This window comes from Geotrypetes seraphini, chromosome 8, assembly GCF_902459505.1.
Source record: "Geotrypetes seraphini chromosome 8, aGeoSer1.1, whole genome shotgun sequence".
Taxonomy (NCBI): Eukaryota; Metazoa; Chordata; class Amphibia; order Gymnophiona; family Dermophiidae; genus Geotrypetes; species Geotrypetes seraphini.
The window spans coordinates 68380184-68400288 of NC_047091.1; the positions used below are offsets into that span (position 1 = coordinate 68380184).

Here is a 20105-nt window from a genome sequence, read left to right on the forward strand (position 1 = left end):
CTCCAGTGGTTTGGGACCTCAATGTTGTTCTTTCTCAGCTTATGAAATCTCCATTTGAACCTCTTAACAAGGCTCATCTGAAGTTTCTCACTTGGAAAGTGGTGTTTCTCATTGGCCTCACGTCAGCTCGTCGAGTTAGTGAGCTTCAAGCATTGGTTGCGGATCCACTTTTTACAGTGTTCCATCATGACAAGGTGGTTCTTTGCACTCATCCGAAATTCCTGCCTAAAGTTGTCTCAGAGTTTCATCTCAATCAATCCATTGTTCTTCCAGTGTTTTTTCCAAAGCCTCATTCTCATCCTGGAGAGTCGGCTCTTCATACTCTGGACTGTAAACGTGCTTTGGCTTTCTACCTGGAACGCACCAAGCCTCACAGAACTGCTCCTCAACTTTTCATCTCCTTTGATCCGAACAAGCTGGGACGTCCTATCTCTAAGTGTACCTAGAGAATGACACGGTGGCGGTTACCCGCGGCTAGCCGCGTTTAACCACGGGTAACCCGCCAAAACGGGGAATGAAAAATAACAGTCGCTGCGGGGACGGGGACAAGGCCATTCACCGCCCGTGGAGCGGTGAATGGTCTTGTCTCCGCAGTGAGGCATTAAGGATCGCGCGGTCCCCGCAGCCACCGCCCGCCCGTAGCGTTTAGCCAGCTCCCTCCCACCATCTCACCTTAAATTCTGAGTTTGCCGGCTTCCATTTTCCTGAGCCGCACGCGTTCAAAAAGCCGTGCACGGGCGGCTGCGCGAGTCCATCAAGCTTCTCCTCTGATGCAACCGGAAACAGGAAGTTGCAGGAGAGGAGAAGCTTGATGGACTCGCGCAGCCTCGCGTGAGCGTCTTTTAAAACACATGCGGCTCAGGGAAAAAGGAAGCCGGCAAACTCAGAATGTAAGGTGAGTTGGAGAGAGGGAGCTGGCTAAACGCTGCGATCGGATAGGTGGGGGCTGCTAGACTCTGCAATCGCGTTTGTTCCTGGCTCATACTAGGAAGGAGGGAGTGAAAGGAAAAAAAATTATGGGCCAAGGGGATGAAGAGGGAAAGAAAGAAACCCACAGCAGGAAAGAAAGGGGAAGACAGGCAGGTGAGCCAGATGCCGGAAGTAGGGGGGGGGGAGAAAGAAGGAAAGAAGCTAGATGGGGTTGAAAAGAAGACACGCTGGTATGGAAGAGGAAGATAGGGAAAATCTGGACAGAGGAAGGTAACAGAAAGAGGGGAAATTATGTGCATGGGGCATAGGGACAGAGACATAAAGGGAACATGCCATGGGGATGGTATATGGACACAGGGGGGAGGGGGCAATGGCAGATACATAGGAGAGATATTAGAAATGGGGAAAATAGGAACACAGAAGCGAGATGGTTTGTGGGAATGGGACAGGGACAGAGCTCGCAGGCTCCAGCAGCTTGCACAAATTACATTGTAACATGCCATGAAAATAAGAGAGAGGGAGGTAGATAGATAGGCCACGCGAGAGGAGCTGAAGGGTGGTAGAAAGGAACAGATGGTAAAGGAGGGAGGGAAGAATAGTGGTAGAAAGGAATAGAACAGACATTGAAAGAGGGTAGAGAGGAACAGACCCTGAAGGGAAATGTGGAAGACAGAGTGGGAAGAAGACAGATGCCAGACTATGGGGGAGCGGAGGGAAGAAGATGGGTGCTAGACCAATTGGGGGAGGGTGAAGGGACAGCACAGTAACAGCAAATGGAAAACGCAGAGAGAAGCCACACAGTGGATGGAAGGAATTGAATTGAATGAGAAGACGTGGAAAGCAGAAACCAGACAACAAAGATAGAAAAAAAATTATATTTATTTATTTATTTTTTGCTTTAGGATAAAATAGTATATTAGTTGTGTTGATAAAAATTTATAAACAAAGCCCTGCCAGCTGAACATCTCTTTATCTAGTTCAGCAGCAGGAACTTTGATTTATAAGAAAGGAATAAGCTAAATATTACAGTACTAAGGCTTATATGGATGCTGCGGGGACGGTGACGAGGCGGTGAATGGGATGGCAGTGGCGGTGACGGGGCGGTGAAAGGGATGGCGGTGACGGGGCGGTGAAAGGGATGGTGGTGATGGTGACGGGGCGGTGAAGGGAATGGCGGTGACGGGGCGGTGCAGAGGATGGTGGGCCGGGGACAGGGCGGTTACAGGGACAGATTTTTTCCCCGTGTCATTCTCTAAGCGTACCATCTCCAACTGGATGGCAGCTTGTATCTCTTTCTGCTATGCCCAGGCTGGATTATCCCTTCCCAGTAAAGTCACAGCCCATAAGGTCAGAGCTATGGCAGCATCTGTAGCTTTCCTCAGATCGACACCGATTGAGGAAATTTGTAAAGCTGCCACTTGGTCCTCGGTTCATAGCTTCACTTCTTATTATTGTCTGGATACTTTTTCCAGACGGAATGGACAGTTTGGCCAAACTGTTTTACAGAATTTATTCTCCTAAGTTGCCAACTCTCTCTCCATCCCATTGTGGTTAGCTTGGAGGTCACCCACTAGTGAGAATACCTGCCTGCTTGTCCTGGGATAAAGCAATGTTACTTACCGTAACAGTTGTTATCCAGGGACAGCAGGCAGCTATTCTCATGTCCCACCCACCTCCCCTGGGTTGGCTTCTCTGCTAGCTATCTGAACTGAGGAGACGCGCTCGGTGCACTGGGCGGGAAGGCACTCGCGCATGCACGGTGTGGGCAACTCGAAACTTCTAAAAGTTTCTACAAGCAAGTATGCTTGTGAGACGTCCGCATCGGGGCTCCATCGGATGACGTCACCCACTAGTGAGAATAGCTGCCTGCTGTCCCTGGATAACAACTGTTACGGTAAGTACAATTAAAATGAACATTACAGGGCTTCTCATGTGTTTCAACTCTGACAGTGTCTTTGAGTCCGCCGTGGCTGCAGCAGGCATGGACTTCCGCTCAGATAAGCTGTGGCAGATGTACGTGGCCTGGGAGAAGGAGCAGGGAGACTTGAGAGCTGTCACCACCATCTACGACAGAGTCCTCTCTGTGCCCACCCAGCTCTACAGTCACCAGTTTGAAATGTAAGTTTGGTTTCTTTGCTAGGCTGCTTTTTTTGTGTGTGTGTGTTCATAAGTGATACCATCTCCCCTAAAGCTAGCATTCCCAAAAGTGGTCACTGCCTCTAAAGTGTATGGGGTAGACTTAATGATCTCAATATATAACTTCGGAAGAAAGGAGAGAGGGGATATGATAGAGAAGTTTAAATACTTATGTGACATAAGTGCACTGGAGGGGAGTTTAATTGATAGGGGGCATAGGATGAAGGTGAAAGGGAACAAATTCATAAGTAACCTGAGAAAATGGTTCTTCATGGAAAGGGTGATGAATTTGTGGAACAGCCTCCTGGTGAAGGTGATGAGGGCAAAATCTTTCTGAAAAAAAGCTTGAGACAAGTACATAAGATCTCTAAGGGAGAGGAAATGATGATAGATGACATGGATATGCCATATGTTCTTTGTCTGCTTTGTTTTTCTGTGTTCCTCTAATATACACATCCTACACATTGGAAATCATTTTCAATGTATAGTAACCATATCTGAGCAAAGATATATCTCTCTATTCTTTATCGTCCCTCCAGAGCGATCCATCTGCTTGGGTTACCAGCAGATGGAGACTGAGAACAATTGACTTCTGAAAACCCTCTAACCATCCTGTGCAGTTTCTAGCTAGTTGGTATTTCTCAGTCTCCAGTACATGGTAGATCTTGTAATCCTGGGGCGTGGCTTTGGAGCGGAACTAAATGGCTGGGTAGTGGAGTTGCTCTGTGAAGACAAGCTATTTGACAGAGATCATAGCCAGAAAAAATTCAAATTTCACTCTGAAAAGTGAGGTAGAGGTGGATAATGGCTTCGGGAAAGCAAAACAAAAATTTGGCGGCGGGGAGCAGCTCAGGAAGCGGGAAGCGATCGAAACTTGATACGGCTTCACCGATGTCAGTTCCGTTGCCGCCGGAGGATGTAGAAAATAAAGACATAATGAAGGAAATACAGGCGGTAAAGGAAATAGTATTGGAATGCGCTAAAAATATAAAAGAAGTGAAAGAAGAGGTGGTATGTTTATCAAATAAACTGCAAGCAATGGAATTGAAAGTGGATCAAATTGAGAAAAGAGTGGAAAAGTGTGAGGAGGAAAGTATAAAGCACATGGAACACAGTAAGGAAATTGAAGCACTGAAAAGGGAGCTGGAAGATTTGTCCAATAGGGAACGAAGGAGCAATTTAAGGGTGCTTGGGGTCCCGGAGGGAATTGAAAAGTCGGATCCGATTGGATTTTTGATTAATTTTTTGCCCAAGGTGCTCCCGATGCAAAACAAGTTTCCATTGGAAATAGAACGTGCACACAGGGTCCCAACGAGATTGTCAAACAGCCAAAAAGGACCACGTCCACTGATCTTTAAGCTACTTAGATATCAACAGGTAGCTGAAATAATTAAATTGGCTAAAGATAATAAAAACTTAAAGTGTCAGGATTCAAAGATTTACATAGTGCCTGACTTTGCCAGAGCAACGGCACAAAAGAGAAAGCAGCTATTAGACCTGAGACCACAGCTGAGAAGTCTGGGAGCTAGATATGGGCTCATATACCCGGCAACTATGCGGGTCACTTATAAAAATAAAACTTTGAATTTTGATACTGCAGATAAACTTAAGGAGTTTTTGGAGCAGTGTGAATCACCAATGGCTACTTAATAGAGACTTGGATGGAAGTATTTGTGTTCTTGGTTGAAATGTTTATTTTTGTTTGGAAATTTCTATGTTAAAGGAAGAAAAAAGAAAAAAAAAGAGTTAATAGGATTCTGAAGGCATGGCTGCAGTTGGATTTCAAATACATTCCACATTCTATCTTGTCATGAGGCAAATGGAATGTAGCCTGCAAGAGTATAAGAGATGCAATATTACAGACCTTTTAAAGGACAGAGGTTAATAAGATGGATTGTACTGACTTGCTGTTTGGACAGACAGACTGAGAAACGATAGAGGATTGTGCAAAACAGATTGAAGGAAATAAGTTCTAAATAGTATTGAGAAGATATAAACTACAAGCAAGAGGACATTAAATAGAATGGATCTGCAAGCAAGATGAGAGTTAGACTGTGACTTTGTAAGCCTTACAATTTTCATTTGCATAAAAGGGGAAGTCAGCTGTGATATATGGAATAAGACATTGTAATGGAAATTCTCTAAATGCAGCAGAGGATTTTTTGAAGATGGTTCTGGTATATAGTTGACCTGACCTTAAAATAAAAATGACAGAGCTACAATGGTCAAAAAAAAAAAAAAAAAAAAAAAGGAACAGGGTTTGTATATGTAGAATGTGAAGGATCTATGATTGGCACCACAAGTTTGAAATTGTGGTCATTGTAAATCTTTATGCAAAACAATTGGAAAGGAGATTTAAGGTGGATCAAAAGATGAGACTGAGAATGTATAAACAGTAGTGTGAGAGGATAGAATTTGATATGGATCTGCAAGCAAGAGGAGATTTGAAATGAGACTTTATGAGACATATAGCATCTTATTACAAGAAAAGGAAATTTGTTGTTATGTATGGACTATAGTTTTAAAATTGCAAATCTATTAATGCAACAAGAGTCATAATATTGTTGTTTGGGATAAAAATTGGTCTGAACTTAATATAAATAATGGTGGATATACGAGGAGATTAAAAAAAAAAAAAAAAAAAATTAATTAGAAGTTTTGGTAAAAGCGAAGGATGTAGGAAAGTTTGGATGTTATAATATAAAGCATATGATATAAGAGAATGTTGTGAATGGAGTGGAAATTAAAAGGGTAGCAAATATGCTAGTGTGGAAATGGGTATGGAATGTTAGGAGGGTTATGTTAAAGGGATAAAAATTGTTGTTTTGGGGAATTTATTGACTTTTTGAATAGGAAAAGTTAGGAAAAAAGATTTCCATTATATATTTAATAATATTTAAAAGTGATATTTAACTTGAGGGAATGTGATGTAATCTGACATGAAAGATGGATGTGGTTTGGATGAATGTAATTTTAAAATTTGGTGTGATTATTTATGTATTTCAATAATATCTTAATGGAAATGAGTGAGTAGAGAAGGGAGGGTTCATGAGAGATGGGGGAAAGGAAAGGAAAAAAAAAAAAAAAAAGAGGTAATCCTTGATAAAAAAGTCTTGTGTGATAAAATGATATTCATTTTAATATGATAATGATCTGGCTAATGGTTTTAAAATTATAAATATAGCTTGTGGGGAGTTTATCTATTGCCTAGTCAAGGTGTGCGTTTCAAAGTTGGCAAGTAATTTAAGGGAGGGATGGGAGGGGGAGGGGATTAAGAATATGGGAAGGGGTATAGGGGAGGGGATGGGTTCTAATAATAATTTTAAAAAGGGGAAAAGAGGTTATAATATTGATGTGAAGAATATTATTGATTATTGTTTTGATTTGATATAATGACTTTAAAAATTTTTTCAATAAATGTTAATGGTCTCAACCACCCGATAAAAAGGAAAAAAGTATTGCTATATTTAAAAAAACAAAATGCGGATGTCTATTTCATACAGGAGACTCACCTTAATGGAGATGAATCAAAAAGCTAATTGGTAATTGGGTGAGAGATTGCTTTTTTGCACCGGCGGTGGGGAAAAAAGCTGGGGTAGCAATTTTAATAAATAAAAAATGTTCAGCAGGATTTAATATGGTGAAAGCAGATAAATTAGGAAGATGGGTGCATGTGAACATGAATATGGGCAATAATACTGTGGCGCTATTTAATGTGTACGTACCTAATTCGAATCAAATTGAATATTTTAAAACTCTACAACCAATAATTTTACCACTGGCTGCTAATAATTTGATAGTAGCAGGAGATTTTAATGCTGTTGTGGACCCTTTATTGGATAAAAAACCTAGTAAAATTTTAAAATCTTTAGGGTTGGATAATTTTATAAATTCTTGCAATTTAAAAGATATATGGAGAATTCTTCATTTTAATGATCGAGATTTTTCGTTTTATTCACATGTTCATAAATCTTTTTCTAGAATTGATTATATTCTTGTTTCTGATGGGCTAATACAAGATGTTACACAAGCCTCTATAGAACCAATAATTTTATCAGATCATGGAGGAGTGTGGATTTCTTTAAATTTTAATGACCCGGATAATGGTAGGCCTGTATGGAGATTTAATAATGCATTGCTTGCATATCCAAAATTTTGTGAAGAATTTCAATTAAAAATGGATGAATATTTTCAAAATAATATTACAGAGGAAATATCTACAGAAATAATATGGGATGCTTTTAAAGCAACGATGAGAGGGCAAATTATATCATTTTCAGCTTATTCTAAAAAACAATTAAATAAGCAATTTACGGAACTGGAACACGAAATAAAAGATTTAGAATTAAAATTGATTAATAAGTGGGAGAATTCTACGTTGCAAACTTTATTAAAAGCAAAATATAAATATAATGAGATTTCTTCTAATTTGGCTAAAAAAAATATTATGTGTCAGCAAGCTTTGTATTATGGTAGTTCAAATAAGGCGGGAAGATTATTGGCTAATTATCTTAAAGTGAAAAAAAGAAAGATGAAATTGAATGCAATAAAAGATGAAAAAGGTGAAACTCATTTTCAGATTGGTCCTATTTTAAAACAGTTTTTAAATTATTATAAAAACCTGTATTCTTCTGAGTCTTATTTAAATAAAGAAAAAGATGGTATAGTGTTTTTAAATAATATTGAAGGTCCGAAGATTCCTGATCATATAAAAAGAAGTTTGGAAAATCCAATATCTTTACAAGAATTACAAACAGCATTGAAATCTCTTAGAGTAGGGACCGCTCCAGGTGGTGATGGTTTTACGGTAGAGTTTTATAAAGCATTTCAAAATACTCTTTTACCTCATTTATTAAATTTATATCAGAATCAACTAAAGAAAGGTTGTATATCAGGCACTATGGCAGAATCATTAACTATTGTTTTGCCGAAGCCAAATAAAGATCCCATGTTGGTTTCAAATTACAGGCCTATTTCATTGATAAATGTAGATGGTAAATTATTAGCCAAACTTTTGGCTACACGTTTGGCAAAAGCTCTTCCTCACATAGTTGGTATGCATCAAACAGGGTTTGTTGCTCAGAGACACTCTTCTAATAACACCAGATTGGCATTGCAAATGTTATATTTAACAAAAGAAATTGGAGATCCGGCTTTTTCTGTGTCTCTAGATGCAGAGAAAGCTTTTGATCGTGTGGAATGGACATTTATGTATCAGGCCATGGAGTGGTTTGGTATTGGTTCGGGATTTATACAAATGATTAAAACTCTGTATAGCTCTCCTGTTGCTAGATTATATATCAATAATAATTTTTCTGATTGTTTTAAATTGCAAAGGGGAGTTAGACAGGGATGTCCTTTGTCTCCTTTACTTTTTGATATAGTGCTTGAACCCTTATTATTAGCTATTCAACAAGAGGAGGAGATACAGGGTATACCGCATAAAGATAAAGAATATAAAGTTTCTGCATATGCGGATGATATATTACTTCATTTGAGGAATCCGGAAACAACCATTCCAAATTTATTGGTTTTGATTGAAAGATTTGGAAAGTTTTCAGGATATAAAATAAATTGGACTAAATCAGAAGTTCTTCCTTTAAATGTGCATTGCACAAAAGGATTATTTGACTCATTACCTTTTATTTGGAAAGAAGAAGGAATAAAATACTTAGGTATATGGATAAAAAACACGCTTGATGAGACAATTATAATGAATGAAAAAAGTTTATTGCAAAAAGTAACAGAGTTATGTGAGCAATGGAATCCTTTACATTTATCTTGGTGGGGAAGAGTTCAAACTGTCAAAATGATGATATTGCCTGTGGTTTGTTATCAAATGGGAATGATACCAGTTTTTTTTCAGGGGTCTTTTTACAAAAAGTTAAATAATATTCTTAGTAAATTTATTTGGCTGGGTAAAGCTGTAAGAATTGCTCTAGTGACTTTACAAAAACCAATTGAGGAGGGAGGGGTAAATTTTCCAAATTTTTATAGGTTTCATCAATCCTATATATTGCGCCAAGGTATGTATTGGGTCCTCCCAGAACTCATGGAGAAGCTTCCAGATTGGTTATGGTTGGAGTGGCAGCTCATGTCTCCTATCAGGCTTCGTCATCTGCTTAGCATTAAAATGCCTAGAATAAGGAAAACCAATAGGATATTAATGGACACATGGACAACATTAAAGTATGTAAACAACTTAACTCCTATTACTATTCAAAAATCTACTTGTCAAAATATATGGCTGAACTCCAAGATACAAATAGGCGGTTTTATGATTGTCTGGAAGGATTGGATTGAAGCAGGAATACGTACTTTAGATGATGTTATTAATGATGGTAAGCTGCTGGAGTTTTCACAATTGCAACATAAATTTGGACTTAATAAAAAACAAAGTTATAAGTGGTTGCAATTGAAGCAGGCTATTCAGGCAGGGTTCCCTGAATGGAAGTCTTTAAATACTCATTTTACTCTAGAATTCTTATGCTTCCAGGCAGATTTTATGGGTCACCAGGCCGCACAGTGGTATAAAACATTATCTGGATATTTAAATAAAAAACCAAGGACTGTACTTAGAGATATTTGGAGCATTGAGATTAAGCATCAAATTAATGCATCTCAATGGCCACGTATTTGGTCTTGGAGGATAAGATGTACAATGTCTGCGTCTATGAGGCAAACATGGTTTTTCCTGTTGCATAGAGCACTCTGGACCCCTGTTCGCTTACAAAAATTGGATTGCTCTAAGTCTAATAGATGTTGGCATTGTCATCTTGAGGCTGGAACTCTAGATCATTTATTATTTTATTGTCCTTTTATTAATAATTTTTGGAAATTGATCTGGGGTCAAATAAATTGTATGTTAGAGAATCCTGTGGCCCTATCATATGACACAGTTTTGTTTGGAATGTCTATGAGGGCCAAAAGTCAAATTTCATCAAATAATAACAAACTGTTAATGATTTTAACAGGAGTTGCCATCCAACATATAACACATAACTGGAAAGACTATAGAGGATTGAATTATTGTTTCTGGTGGAGTTCGGTTTGTCAGGTGTATGAAATGGAAAAAACATTGGCAATCAAGAGAGGTTATTATAAGAAATTTAAAGAGGTGTGGAGACCATTAATTGAGTATTATAATAAATAAATAATTATATTTATCCCCATTAAATATATGTAGGGGGGAGGAGGGATGGGTGGGTTTTATGACATTATGAGGGGTAATATATGGAAAGGGAGAGAGGGGAGATAGTTTATGGTATAAAATGAATGTAGAGTTTCAAGTGAAGAATGTATAGTATGACTTGAATTATTGTACACTTGTTTGCATAATGTAAAAACGAATAAAGATATTTAAAAAAAAAAAAAGATCTTGTAATCCTATGCAGTGTGGATTAGACTGGTAGCTTGGGGTAGGGGCTTTGCCCAAAGCTGCTAGATATGAATTAATATGTATATATTTTTTTGAGGGGCGTAACTAAACCGACCCCCCCCCAAAAAAAAAAAAAAAAAAAAGTATATGTACATACAGCAAGACAGCTCTTACCACATATGGGTAATGCCATCTGATGGAGCTTGACATGGTGTTCTAACGTTTTCTGAAGCTTTTAGTAGTGTTGCACTGTCTATGCGCAGATGCCTTTCCACCCGATATAAGCATGCAAACCAGCAGCAATCTTCATTTTTCTGCAGAGCAAAACAGTCGCATTTTCTAAATCTTGTATTTTGATGCCTTCTCTTGGCTTCCCTTGTAGTAAACAGGACCAGGCGGCTCAGCCATTGGGCCAGATGAGGCTCTGGCCCAGGGCACTGGAGATACAAGGTGCTGAAATCTCCAGCCTCGCTGCCAGTGTTTCACCTAGTCCAAAGTTTTCTCCCTCTCCTCTCTCTCTCCAGCCCCTAGACCAGCAATGCTCTCTTTCTCTCCTCCTTCATCCAAGACCCTCTAAACATTACCTTGCTTGCCAGTAGTAATGCACAGCTAATTTAGCTGTTTTCAGCCAGCCCTGGATCATCCCTCTGCTTTCACTATCCTCTCAGCCTCCCTCTGCTGCAATTTCCTGCCAGTGGGATGCAGAGGGAAGACCCAGGGCTAACCAAAACAACCTGCTTTGCATACTGTTGCTACTGTCAAGCACAGTAATATTTAGAGGGTTGTGGAAGAATGAGGGAGGGGGAGAGGAGAGAGAGCAATGCCAGACTAGGGGCTGGAGAGAGAAGGGGAGAAATGTTGGACCATAGGGAAGGGGGGAGGGAAAGTTTGAGCATTGGGTGGGGGGGGAGGGGTCAACGATTATCACATGTTTGGAAATACAAAAAAAAAAAAAAAAAAATTACTGTATTTTTCGCTCCATAAGACGCACCTGCCATAAGACTTAGAAAAGGAAAACAAGAAAAAACCATTCTGAACTAAATTTTCCCTGCCAGGCTCTCCCACACTCCTTGCCAGGCTCTGTACCCTGTCTCCCCTCTGGTAGTCTAGTGGTAGGCTTGGGGCAGGCAGGGACAGGGCAGGCGGGTAGGCCTAGGGGTAGGCAGGCAGGGACCCCGCCCCACGGTACGGTACCTTTTTTTAATCCCAGCAGTCCAGCACTGTATCGGCAGGAGCTTTCCGCACTCTTACCCTTCTCTCGCTGGATAGCTGCCTCCTGATGTCTTCCAGCAGTGGCAGAGCAGTGCACAAGGCAGGCACAAGTTTTTTGCATGCCTTCCTTGTTCTGCGCCACTCCCTGAATGGCTGCCGTCAGTTCTTGCAGGACTCATCCAGCTGAAGCAGTGGAACTTCTTCATACTCCAAACTCTACCAGCTCAACTGGAACTTGAAGGTACAGTATTATAATTTTTGCTGAATGACACATCTTTAGTAGGTCCCTTTTTGCCTCCCTCCCAAATGATGCTACAGACAGTTCACAGCATTATTTGCGGTAATATATATAGCTTATAGCAAAGCCTTCAGGAACTTACTGACCTGAGCTAAAGCATCACTGCCCTCACACTCACCTTTCCTTTCCCCGCCAGGGCCTGTTGATAGGGGGGGGTGTAGCACTTCCTTACCTTGCCCACCTAGCATTGCCCATGCTGATCACTTTAATACGCAGGAACTTGCAAGCCTCCTTCCGCTTCTGAAGGTTGGTCTCCATGGTGATAGCCGCCAATTCTCTGCTATCCCCGTGGACGGAGGAGCATCACCAGCGCTCCTACATGCCAAACAGTTAGTGGAGGCTGGTGGAGCGGGGCGGGGCTTGGCGCCTCACTTCTAAACCCCATTCTGGAATGTGGTGAGGTCATAAACATGCAAGAGCATTGCCAGCGCTCCTGCACGTCAAACAGTTAGTGGAGGCCGATGGAGCAGAGCGGGGCGGGGCTCGGTGCCCCACTTCCAAACCTCATTCTGGAATGCAGTGAGGTAATAAACATGTAGGACTCACCTTTCCTCTATTCCTTGTGTGAGATTAAATTTTACTTACAAAGCCATGGGTGAACATAAGAATTGCCTCTGCCGGGTCAGACCAGGGGTCCATCGTGCCCGGCAGTCCGCTCCCGCAGCGGCCCCCCCAGGTCCATGACCTGTAAGTGTTCCCTACCTAACCTAAACATCCATACCCTGTTCGCTTAATGTCCTGTAAGGTAAACCTCTATCTGTACCCTGTTATCCCCTTCGCTTCCAGGAAGTCATCCAGTCCCTTTTTGTGAGTGGGATTGGCTTGCTTACATGGATAGGAAGTGGGAGGAAGTGTCTAAGTAGCAGCCATTTAGTGAGGCAGCCGTTCAGTGAGGGAAGGACAGAAGCGCAGAAAGCTCCTGCCGATACAGCAGTGGACTGCCTGGATTAAATAAAAAGGTACTGGTGGGGGGAGGTATTCGCTTACACACCCTTATTTCCACCCACTTTTTTGGGGGAAAAAAATGCATCTTATGAAGCGAAAAATATAATAATCCAAAAGCAATCAAATATCTAATATAATAAAACGGTAAGCCGCGCATGCGCATTTCCTAAGCGTGGGTCCGTTTTCCGTGAGCTGTAGCTAGGAAGTGCGCATGCGTGGCTCACCCCCTGCCCTCTCCATCGTCTCCCGGCTCCAGCGGCGTCACAGTTTTCAAAGAGCCGCGCGATTGTTTCAACGCGGAACCACCAGCCGTTAAAGCTCCTGGCGCTGACTCCCGACGGTGGAGGAGAGGCAAGGTAGAAGAAGATTTCCGCCTCCGCCCCCCCTTCCCTTACCGCGGCCCCGACTGACGATTTCAGCAGCGTGTCCAGCAGTCTTCACACGCTGCTTCGGGCCCTTCTACTACCCTGATTTGCTCCGGACGTGCCAGAGTAAATCAGGCCAGTAGAAGGACCCGAAGCAGCGTGTGAAGACTGCTGGATACGCTGCTTGAATCGCCATGTGTACTCGGACCCGCGGGAAGGGAAGGGGGGGCCGCCGGCAAAGGACTCGGGCCCGCGTTTGTAGTTGCGACTGTGGGAAGGGAAAGGGGGTAGAGGAAACAATAATGCTGCTGCACAGGGAACTGGTGTGGGGGGAGGGAAATGGAGGGGGAGGGAATGCTGCTTTGGACACACAGACAAAGGGAGGAAGGGAGACAGAAAGACAAGAAGAAAGACACAGGGGCAGGTGCACAGGGAACTGGTGAGGGGGGAGGGAAATGGAGGGGAAGGGAATGCTGCTTTGGACACACAGACAGAAGGAGGAAGGGAGACAGAAAGACAAGAAGAAAGACACAGGGGCATTTGCACAGGGAACTGGTATGGGGGGAGGGAAATGGAGGGGGAGGGAATGCTGCTTTGGACAGACAGACAGAGGAAGGAAGGGAGACAGAAAGACAAGAAGAAAGACACAGGTGCAGGGAGATATACAGAAAGACAAACAGACAAAGGGGGCCAGGGACAGAGACAGACAGAAAGAAAGACAGCGGGAGTCGCATAAGGAGGGGTGCGGGATGCCGCAGAGGGAACTTTTCCAATGGGTGCAACTGGGCGGCTGACGGGAACCTCTGATCAGGGGCAGAGCAAGGTAACTGTATCATAGGGATAAGAAGGAGGAGGGGGGGAGAAAAAGGAAGGGACGCCTACTGCTGGACAGGGGGAGAAGGAAAGAGGTGCTGATGGACAGGGGGTGGGTGAAGAAAAAGGAACGGAGGCCTAATGTTGGACAGGGGGAGAAGGAAGGTGCTGCTGGACAGGGTGGAGGTAAAACAAAGGGAGAAGGGCTGCTGCTGCATAAGGAGAGCTGTGAAGGGGTGGTAGTGGACACAGGGGAGGTAAAAGGAAGGGAGAATGGACAGGGGGAGCAGGCAAGGGGTGGTGATGGACAGCCAAGGAAAAAGAAAGACAGAAAGAAAGAAAGCGGCTAAGGAGAGAGAGAGAGAAAAAGAAATAAAGAGAGACACACACACATATATTCTAGCACCCGTTAATGTAACGGGCTATAAGACTAGTATATTATAAGCAAATAAATCATTATCCTAGGTCAAACAGGCAGTATATTCTAACATGTGGGTGATGTCATCCATGGAGCCCGGTATGGACAATGCTAAAGTATACTGTCACTTTAAAAAAGAAAAAGATTTTAAGTCTCGAGACTGCCTGTACTGCGCATGTGCTGGTGCCATCCCGCCTGATGTTGGTTCGTGGGACCATTGAGCTAAGAAGCTGTGGGGGTTTTTTGAGTTCTTCCAAGCGTCAAAAACTTCCAATTTTCAGCCTTCCCAGTTTATTTCTCTTCATAGTTTATTTATCCTTTTATTTCATTTTATTGTTATTTTCTTTAATACATGTTTTTTTTTTTAATGAAGAACCGTTTTTTGGGCCTTTGCGCTGCTTTAAGCCTTCTCTCATCCTGAAGGTGTTGAGCATTTTTTAGCTTTGATATTACGCAACTTTCCCAGACTATTGAGTCCTTTGATCTCATGTCAGTGGTCTTTCCCTCCATTTCAAAGCCTTCTAGTGGCTTTAAATGGTGCGCACAGTGCAACAGGGCCATTTCAGTCACTGACCCACATAATTTGTTTGTTCATTGTCTGGGTCCTGTGCTGCTCCAAACTTCAAAAACTGCGGAGGAACTGAAAGAAATCTTGGTAAATCTGGAAGATGTACTAAGCCAAATCGACAAGTTAAAAAGTGTTAAATTGCCAGGAACGGATGGTATACATCCCAGGGTACTAAAAGAACTTAAACATGAAATTGCTGACCTGCTGTTAGTGATCTGTAACCTGTCGCTAAAATCATCTGTAGTACCTGAAGATTTGAGTATGGCCAATGCTACACCGATTTTTAAAAAGGGCTCCAGGGGAGATATGGGAAATTATAGACCGATAAGCCTCACTTGGGCAAAATGGTAGAAATGATTATAAAAAATAAAATTGTGGAACACGTAGACAAACATGATTTAATAATATGGAGTCAGCATGGGTTCAGCCGAGGGAGATCTTGCCTCACAAATTTGCTTGACTTCTTTGAAGGTGTGAATAAACATGTGGATAAAGGTGAGCCGGTTGATATAGTACAGGGCTGCCCGAGTCAGGTCTTCGAGATCTACTGTCAGGCCAGGTTTTCTGGGTATCCACAATGAATATGCGTGAGAGATTTGCCTGCACTGCCTTCTTGGTATGCAAATCTCTCTCATGCATGTTCATTGTGGCTATCCTGAAAACCTGGCCTGCAAGTAGATCTCGAGGACCGGACTTGAGTAGCCCTGATATAGTGTCTAGTTTTTCAGAAAGCTTTTGATAAAGTTCCTCACGAGAGGCTCCTGAGAAAATTAAAGAGTCATGGGATAGGTGGCAAAGTTGGTTATCGGATAGAAAACAGAGGGTAGAGTTAAATGGTCATTTTTCTTAATGGAGGAGAGTAAACAGTGGAATGCCGCAGGGGTCTGTACTAGGATCGGTGCTTTTTAACTTATTTATAAATGATCTGGAAATTGGAACGACGAGTGAGGTGATTAAATTTGCAGATGACACTAATCTGTTCAAAGTCCTTAAAACGCATTCGGATTGTGAAAAATTGCAGGCGGACCTTAGGAAATTGGAAGACTGGCCGTCCAAGTGGCAGATGAAATTTACCCCTTCTTCTACAAAGCGCGCTAGTGGCTGCTGTGCAGTAACAGCCCCGAAGCCCCTAGAGATATAAAGGGCTTCGGGGCTGTTTCCACGTGGCAGCCGCTAGCGTGGCTTTGTAGTAGAGGGGGTTAATGTGAACAAATGCAAAGTGATGCACATTAGGAAGAATAACCTGAATCACATTTACCGGATGCTAGGGTCTACCTTGGGGGTTAGCACACAAGAAAAGAATCTGGGTGTCATTGTAGACAATATGATGAAACCTTCCGCCCAATGTGTGGCGGCGCCAAAAAAGCAAACAGGATGCTGGGAATTATTAAAAAAGGGATGGTTAACAAAACTAAGAATATCATAATGCCCCTGTATCACTCCATGGTGTGACCTCATTTGGAGTATTACGTTCAATTCTGGTCTCCTTATCTCAAGAAAGATATAGTGGCACTAGAAAAGGTTCAAAGAAGAGTGACCAAGATGGTAAAGGGGATGGAACTCCCCTTGTATGAGGAAAAACTAAAATGGTTAGGGCTCTTCAGCTTGGAAAAGAGACGGCTGAGGAGAGAGATGATTGAAGTCTACAAAATCCTGAGTGGAGCAGAACGGGTACAAGTGGATCAATTTTTTACTCTGTTAAGACTAGAGGACACTCTAAGAACTTACAGGAAAATACTCTTAAAACCAATAGGAGGAATTTTTTTTTTTTTTACTCAGATAATAGTTAAGCTCTGGAATGCGTTGCCAGAGGATGTGGTAAGAGTAGATAGTGTAGCTGGTTTTAAGAAAGGTTTGGACAGGTTCCTGGAGGAAAAGTCCATAGTCCGTTAATGAGAAAGACATGGGAGAAGCCACTGCTTGCCCGGTATTGGTAGAATGGAATATTGCTACACTTTGGGTTTTGGCCAGTTACTAGTGACCTGGATTGGTCACCATAAGAACGAGCTACTGGGCTTGATGGACACAAGGCTATGCTTATATTCGTATATTTATTTTCTTCACATAAGTTGTTTTGGCATTTCATATCAACCAAGAAGTTAGGCTGCCAGCATTTCATCCCACAGGGTCCAAGAAGAAAGGCAAGGCCTTGAAGGTCTTGGATGTCCAGAGAGTTCTCTTGCGTTACCTGGAGGTAACTAATGAGTTTCCTCTCTCAGATCATATTTTTATGTTAACTTATCAGACGAGGTAGACCCGCTTCCAAGGCCACCATCTCTAGATGGATTTGTATAGCAATATCCTCTACATACATTGGTTGTGGTAAACAGCCTTTCTCATTGAATGCGTATTTGACAATAGAAATGGCCTCCTCTTGGGTGGAAGCTCGGGCAATTCCACCTGAGGAGATTTGTAAATCAGCAGCCTGGTCCTTCCTTCATATCTTCACTAAATTCTATAGGGTGGATAGCAGCACAGGAGGATGTGCTCTTGTGTCCTCAGTACTACAAGCAAGCTCATCTATTCCACCCTAGAGTTTGGGGACTGCTTAGGTATGTCCCTGTGGCTCAGCATACCATCCCTATTGCACTGGAAAAAGAGATTAGGTTCTTACCTTTATAATATCTTTTCCAGTAAATAGGGATGGTATGCTGAAACTCCCACCCCCAACAATTTATATTATGTGCCTGCTTTCTGACTCGAGCTTAATGGGCAGCTCCATAGTTAAGATTTCACTGTCAGTCAGTCTATTGGATTAGGAAGAGACTGTATCTAAGATTACATGGGAGGAATGGTTGAGCTCCATAAATGGTCAGGTTGTTTATATTTCTTACTTGACCTGTATTTTATTGCATTCCTTGTTCCTCTCAGAGGCTTGTTAATATGTTAACTATATTTCTGTTTCCTCATTGATTGTTTAAATTTCATCTGAGCAGATCAGACTTCTGTGATCAGGGAATTTCCTGTATCCTTCCTGCTCTGTAGGGCTGTTGCCAGCTTTGGTATGAAGAGGTCCAGCAGAGACCGTGGAGAAGGAGGAGGAGTTGAAAAGTTGTGATTGATATCTTCTGCAGTATGCTCGTGAGCACAGATGAATAATCCTATGGTATCTACTGGAAAAGATCAGACTTCTGTGATCAGGGAATTTCCTGTATCCTTCCTGCTCTGTAGGGCTGTTGCCAGCTTTGGTATGAAGAGGTCCAGCAGAGACCGTGGAGAAGGAGGAGGAGTTGAAAAGCTGTGATTGATATCTTCTGCAGTATGCTCGTGAGCACAGATGAATAATCCTATGGTATCTACTGGAAAAAATATTATCTAGGCAAGAACCTAATCTCTATTTCTTGTATCTCAGATGGGGAACTAAGCAGAGATTGCTGTGTCTGAACTTTTAAGAAGGGCCATGCTATCCAAATACATGAATCCATCCATAGAGCTATTGGCAGAAGATTCATAAAGTTTTTCATAAAATCATTTTAAAATTGCATTAATTCATGCATCAGAGTTTATCCTATGTACCAGATTATGTCTTAATTATAAAATTTTGGAAGGACGTTGTTATTTTTTTTTTTTAAGTCACGGTTTTTTTATTGTAAAAGTTTTACAATCAATAAAACAAAAGCATAGTAACAACAACAAACCATGTGATGGGTAAATACAATTACAAGCATGAAAAAAGTTGCTATAACAATCAGAACTATATTCCTTGGAAGCAATCCGACATCATCTGGCTTCTTATCTTAAAGGGCAAAGATCCACACATCGGATTTCTCACATCAAGTCAGCCTCTGGTTTAATCCACAATACCACTTCTGACATAATCAAAGAATTTCATTCCTTCTACGCCTCTCTGTACACTTCAGAATCTACCTGTCCAGAAGATGTGATTTCCGAATTTCTGAAATCTGCACATTTGCCATCTATTACCCCGTCCCAACATGAACCTCTGCGTCATCCTATCTCTACTGATGAAATCCAACGTGCTATTTCTTCTATGGCCTCTTCAAAAGCACCAGGTCCTGATGGTCTTCCTGCGGAATTCTTCAAAACTTTCTCGGACTCTCGGACTCCACATCTTTTGTCCTATTATCGGTCTATTATTGCTTCTCCTAATTGTTTATCCCGCTTCCATGAAGCCAGTATTATTGTTCTGCCAAAGCCCAACAAGGATATCCAATATGTTAAAAATTATAGACCTATCTCTTTGCTGAATTTGGACTATAAGATTTTTGCAAAAATTTTAGTTAATAGAATAGACTCTGTTATGTCTTCTCTTATACATAGAGATCAAGTTGTTTTTTTAAAGGGTCGTTACGGAGCAGACAATACCAGATTGTTATGTCACATTCTCCATGCCACTCTGTCAAGAGACCAACCCCTCTTAGTGGCTTCTCTTGATGCTGAGAAGGCCTTTGACAGAGTGGAATGGAAATACTTATTTTGTGTCCTTCGCCACTTTGGATTTCCTGCTGAATTTATTCATATGATTTCTTTATTATACACCAATCCTACTGCTAAGATTATAGTTAATGATGCTCTCTCTGAATCTTTTACCCTCCAACGGGGCACACGCCAAGGTTGTCCTTTATCCCCCTTATTGTTCAACCTAGCTTTAGAACCCCTCCTGGCTCAAATCAGATTATCTACCTCTATTAAAGGAATCTCTATTGCTGATTTGGAATTTAAGCTGTCTGTTTATGCTGATGACATTCTCCTATATCTCTCTGACCCTGAACAATCTTTGCATTCTCTCATTGATCTTACTTCTCAGTTCTCTTCTATGTCTGGGTATAAGGTCAATTGGGACAAAACTGAGCTCATGCCCCTCAATGATGCCTGCACACCCTTCACTCTTCCCTCATATCCGTTCACTTGGATATCCACAGGGATGAAGTACTTAGGTGTCCCATTTGACAAAGACCTCAAGATAACAATGGACCTTATCATGTCTAAGACTGTCTCCTCTGTGAAATCCGCTCTGTCCAACTGGTCTCCTCTACATTTATCTTGGTGGGGGAGATTAGATACCCTCAAGATGATGGTCA

General features: G+C 41.8%; 1 protein-coding gene across 2 annotated transcripts in view; it reads left to right on the forward strand.

The window, feature by feature from the left end:
- LOC117366031 (mucin-17-like) overlaps positions 1-20105 on the forward strand; it is a 164668-nt gene that overhangs the window by 81386 nt on the left and 63177 nt on the right. For both annotated transcript variants that reach the window (XM_033957063.1, XM_033957062.1), the window contains exon 5: positions 2881-3048. In XM_033957063.1, the coding sequence (XP_033812954.1) occupies positions 2881-3048 (168 nt within the window). The remainder of the gene's footprint in view (positions 1-2880; positions 3049-20105) is intronic.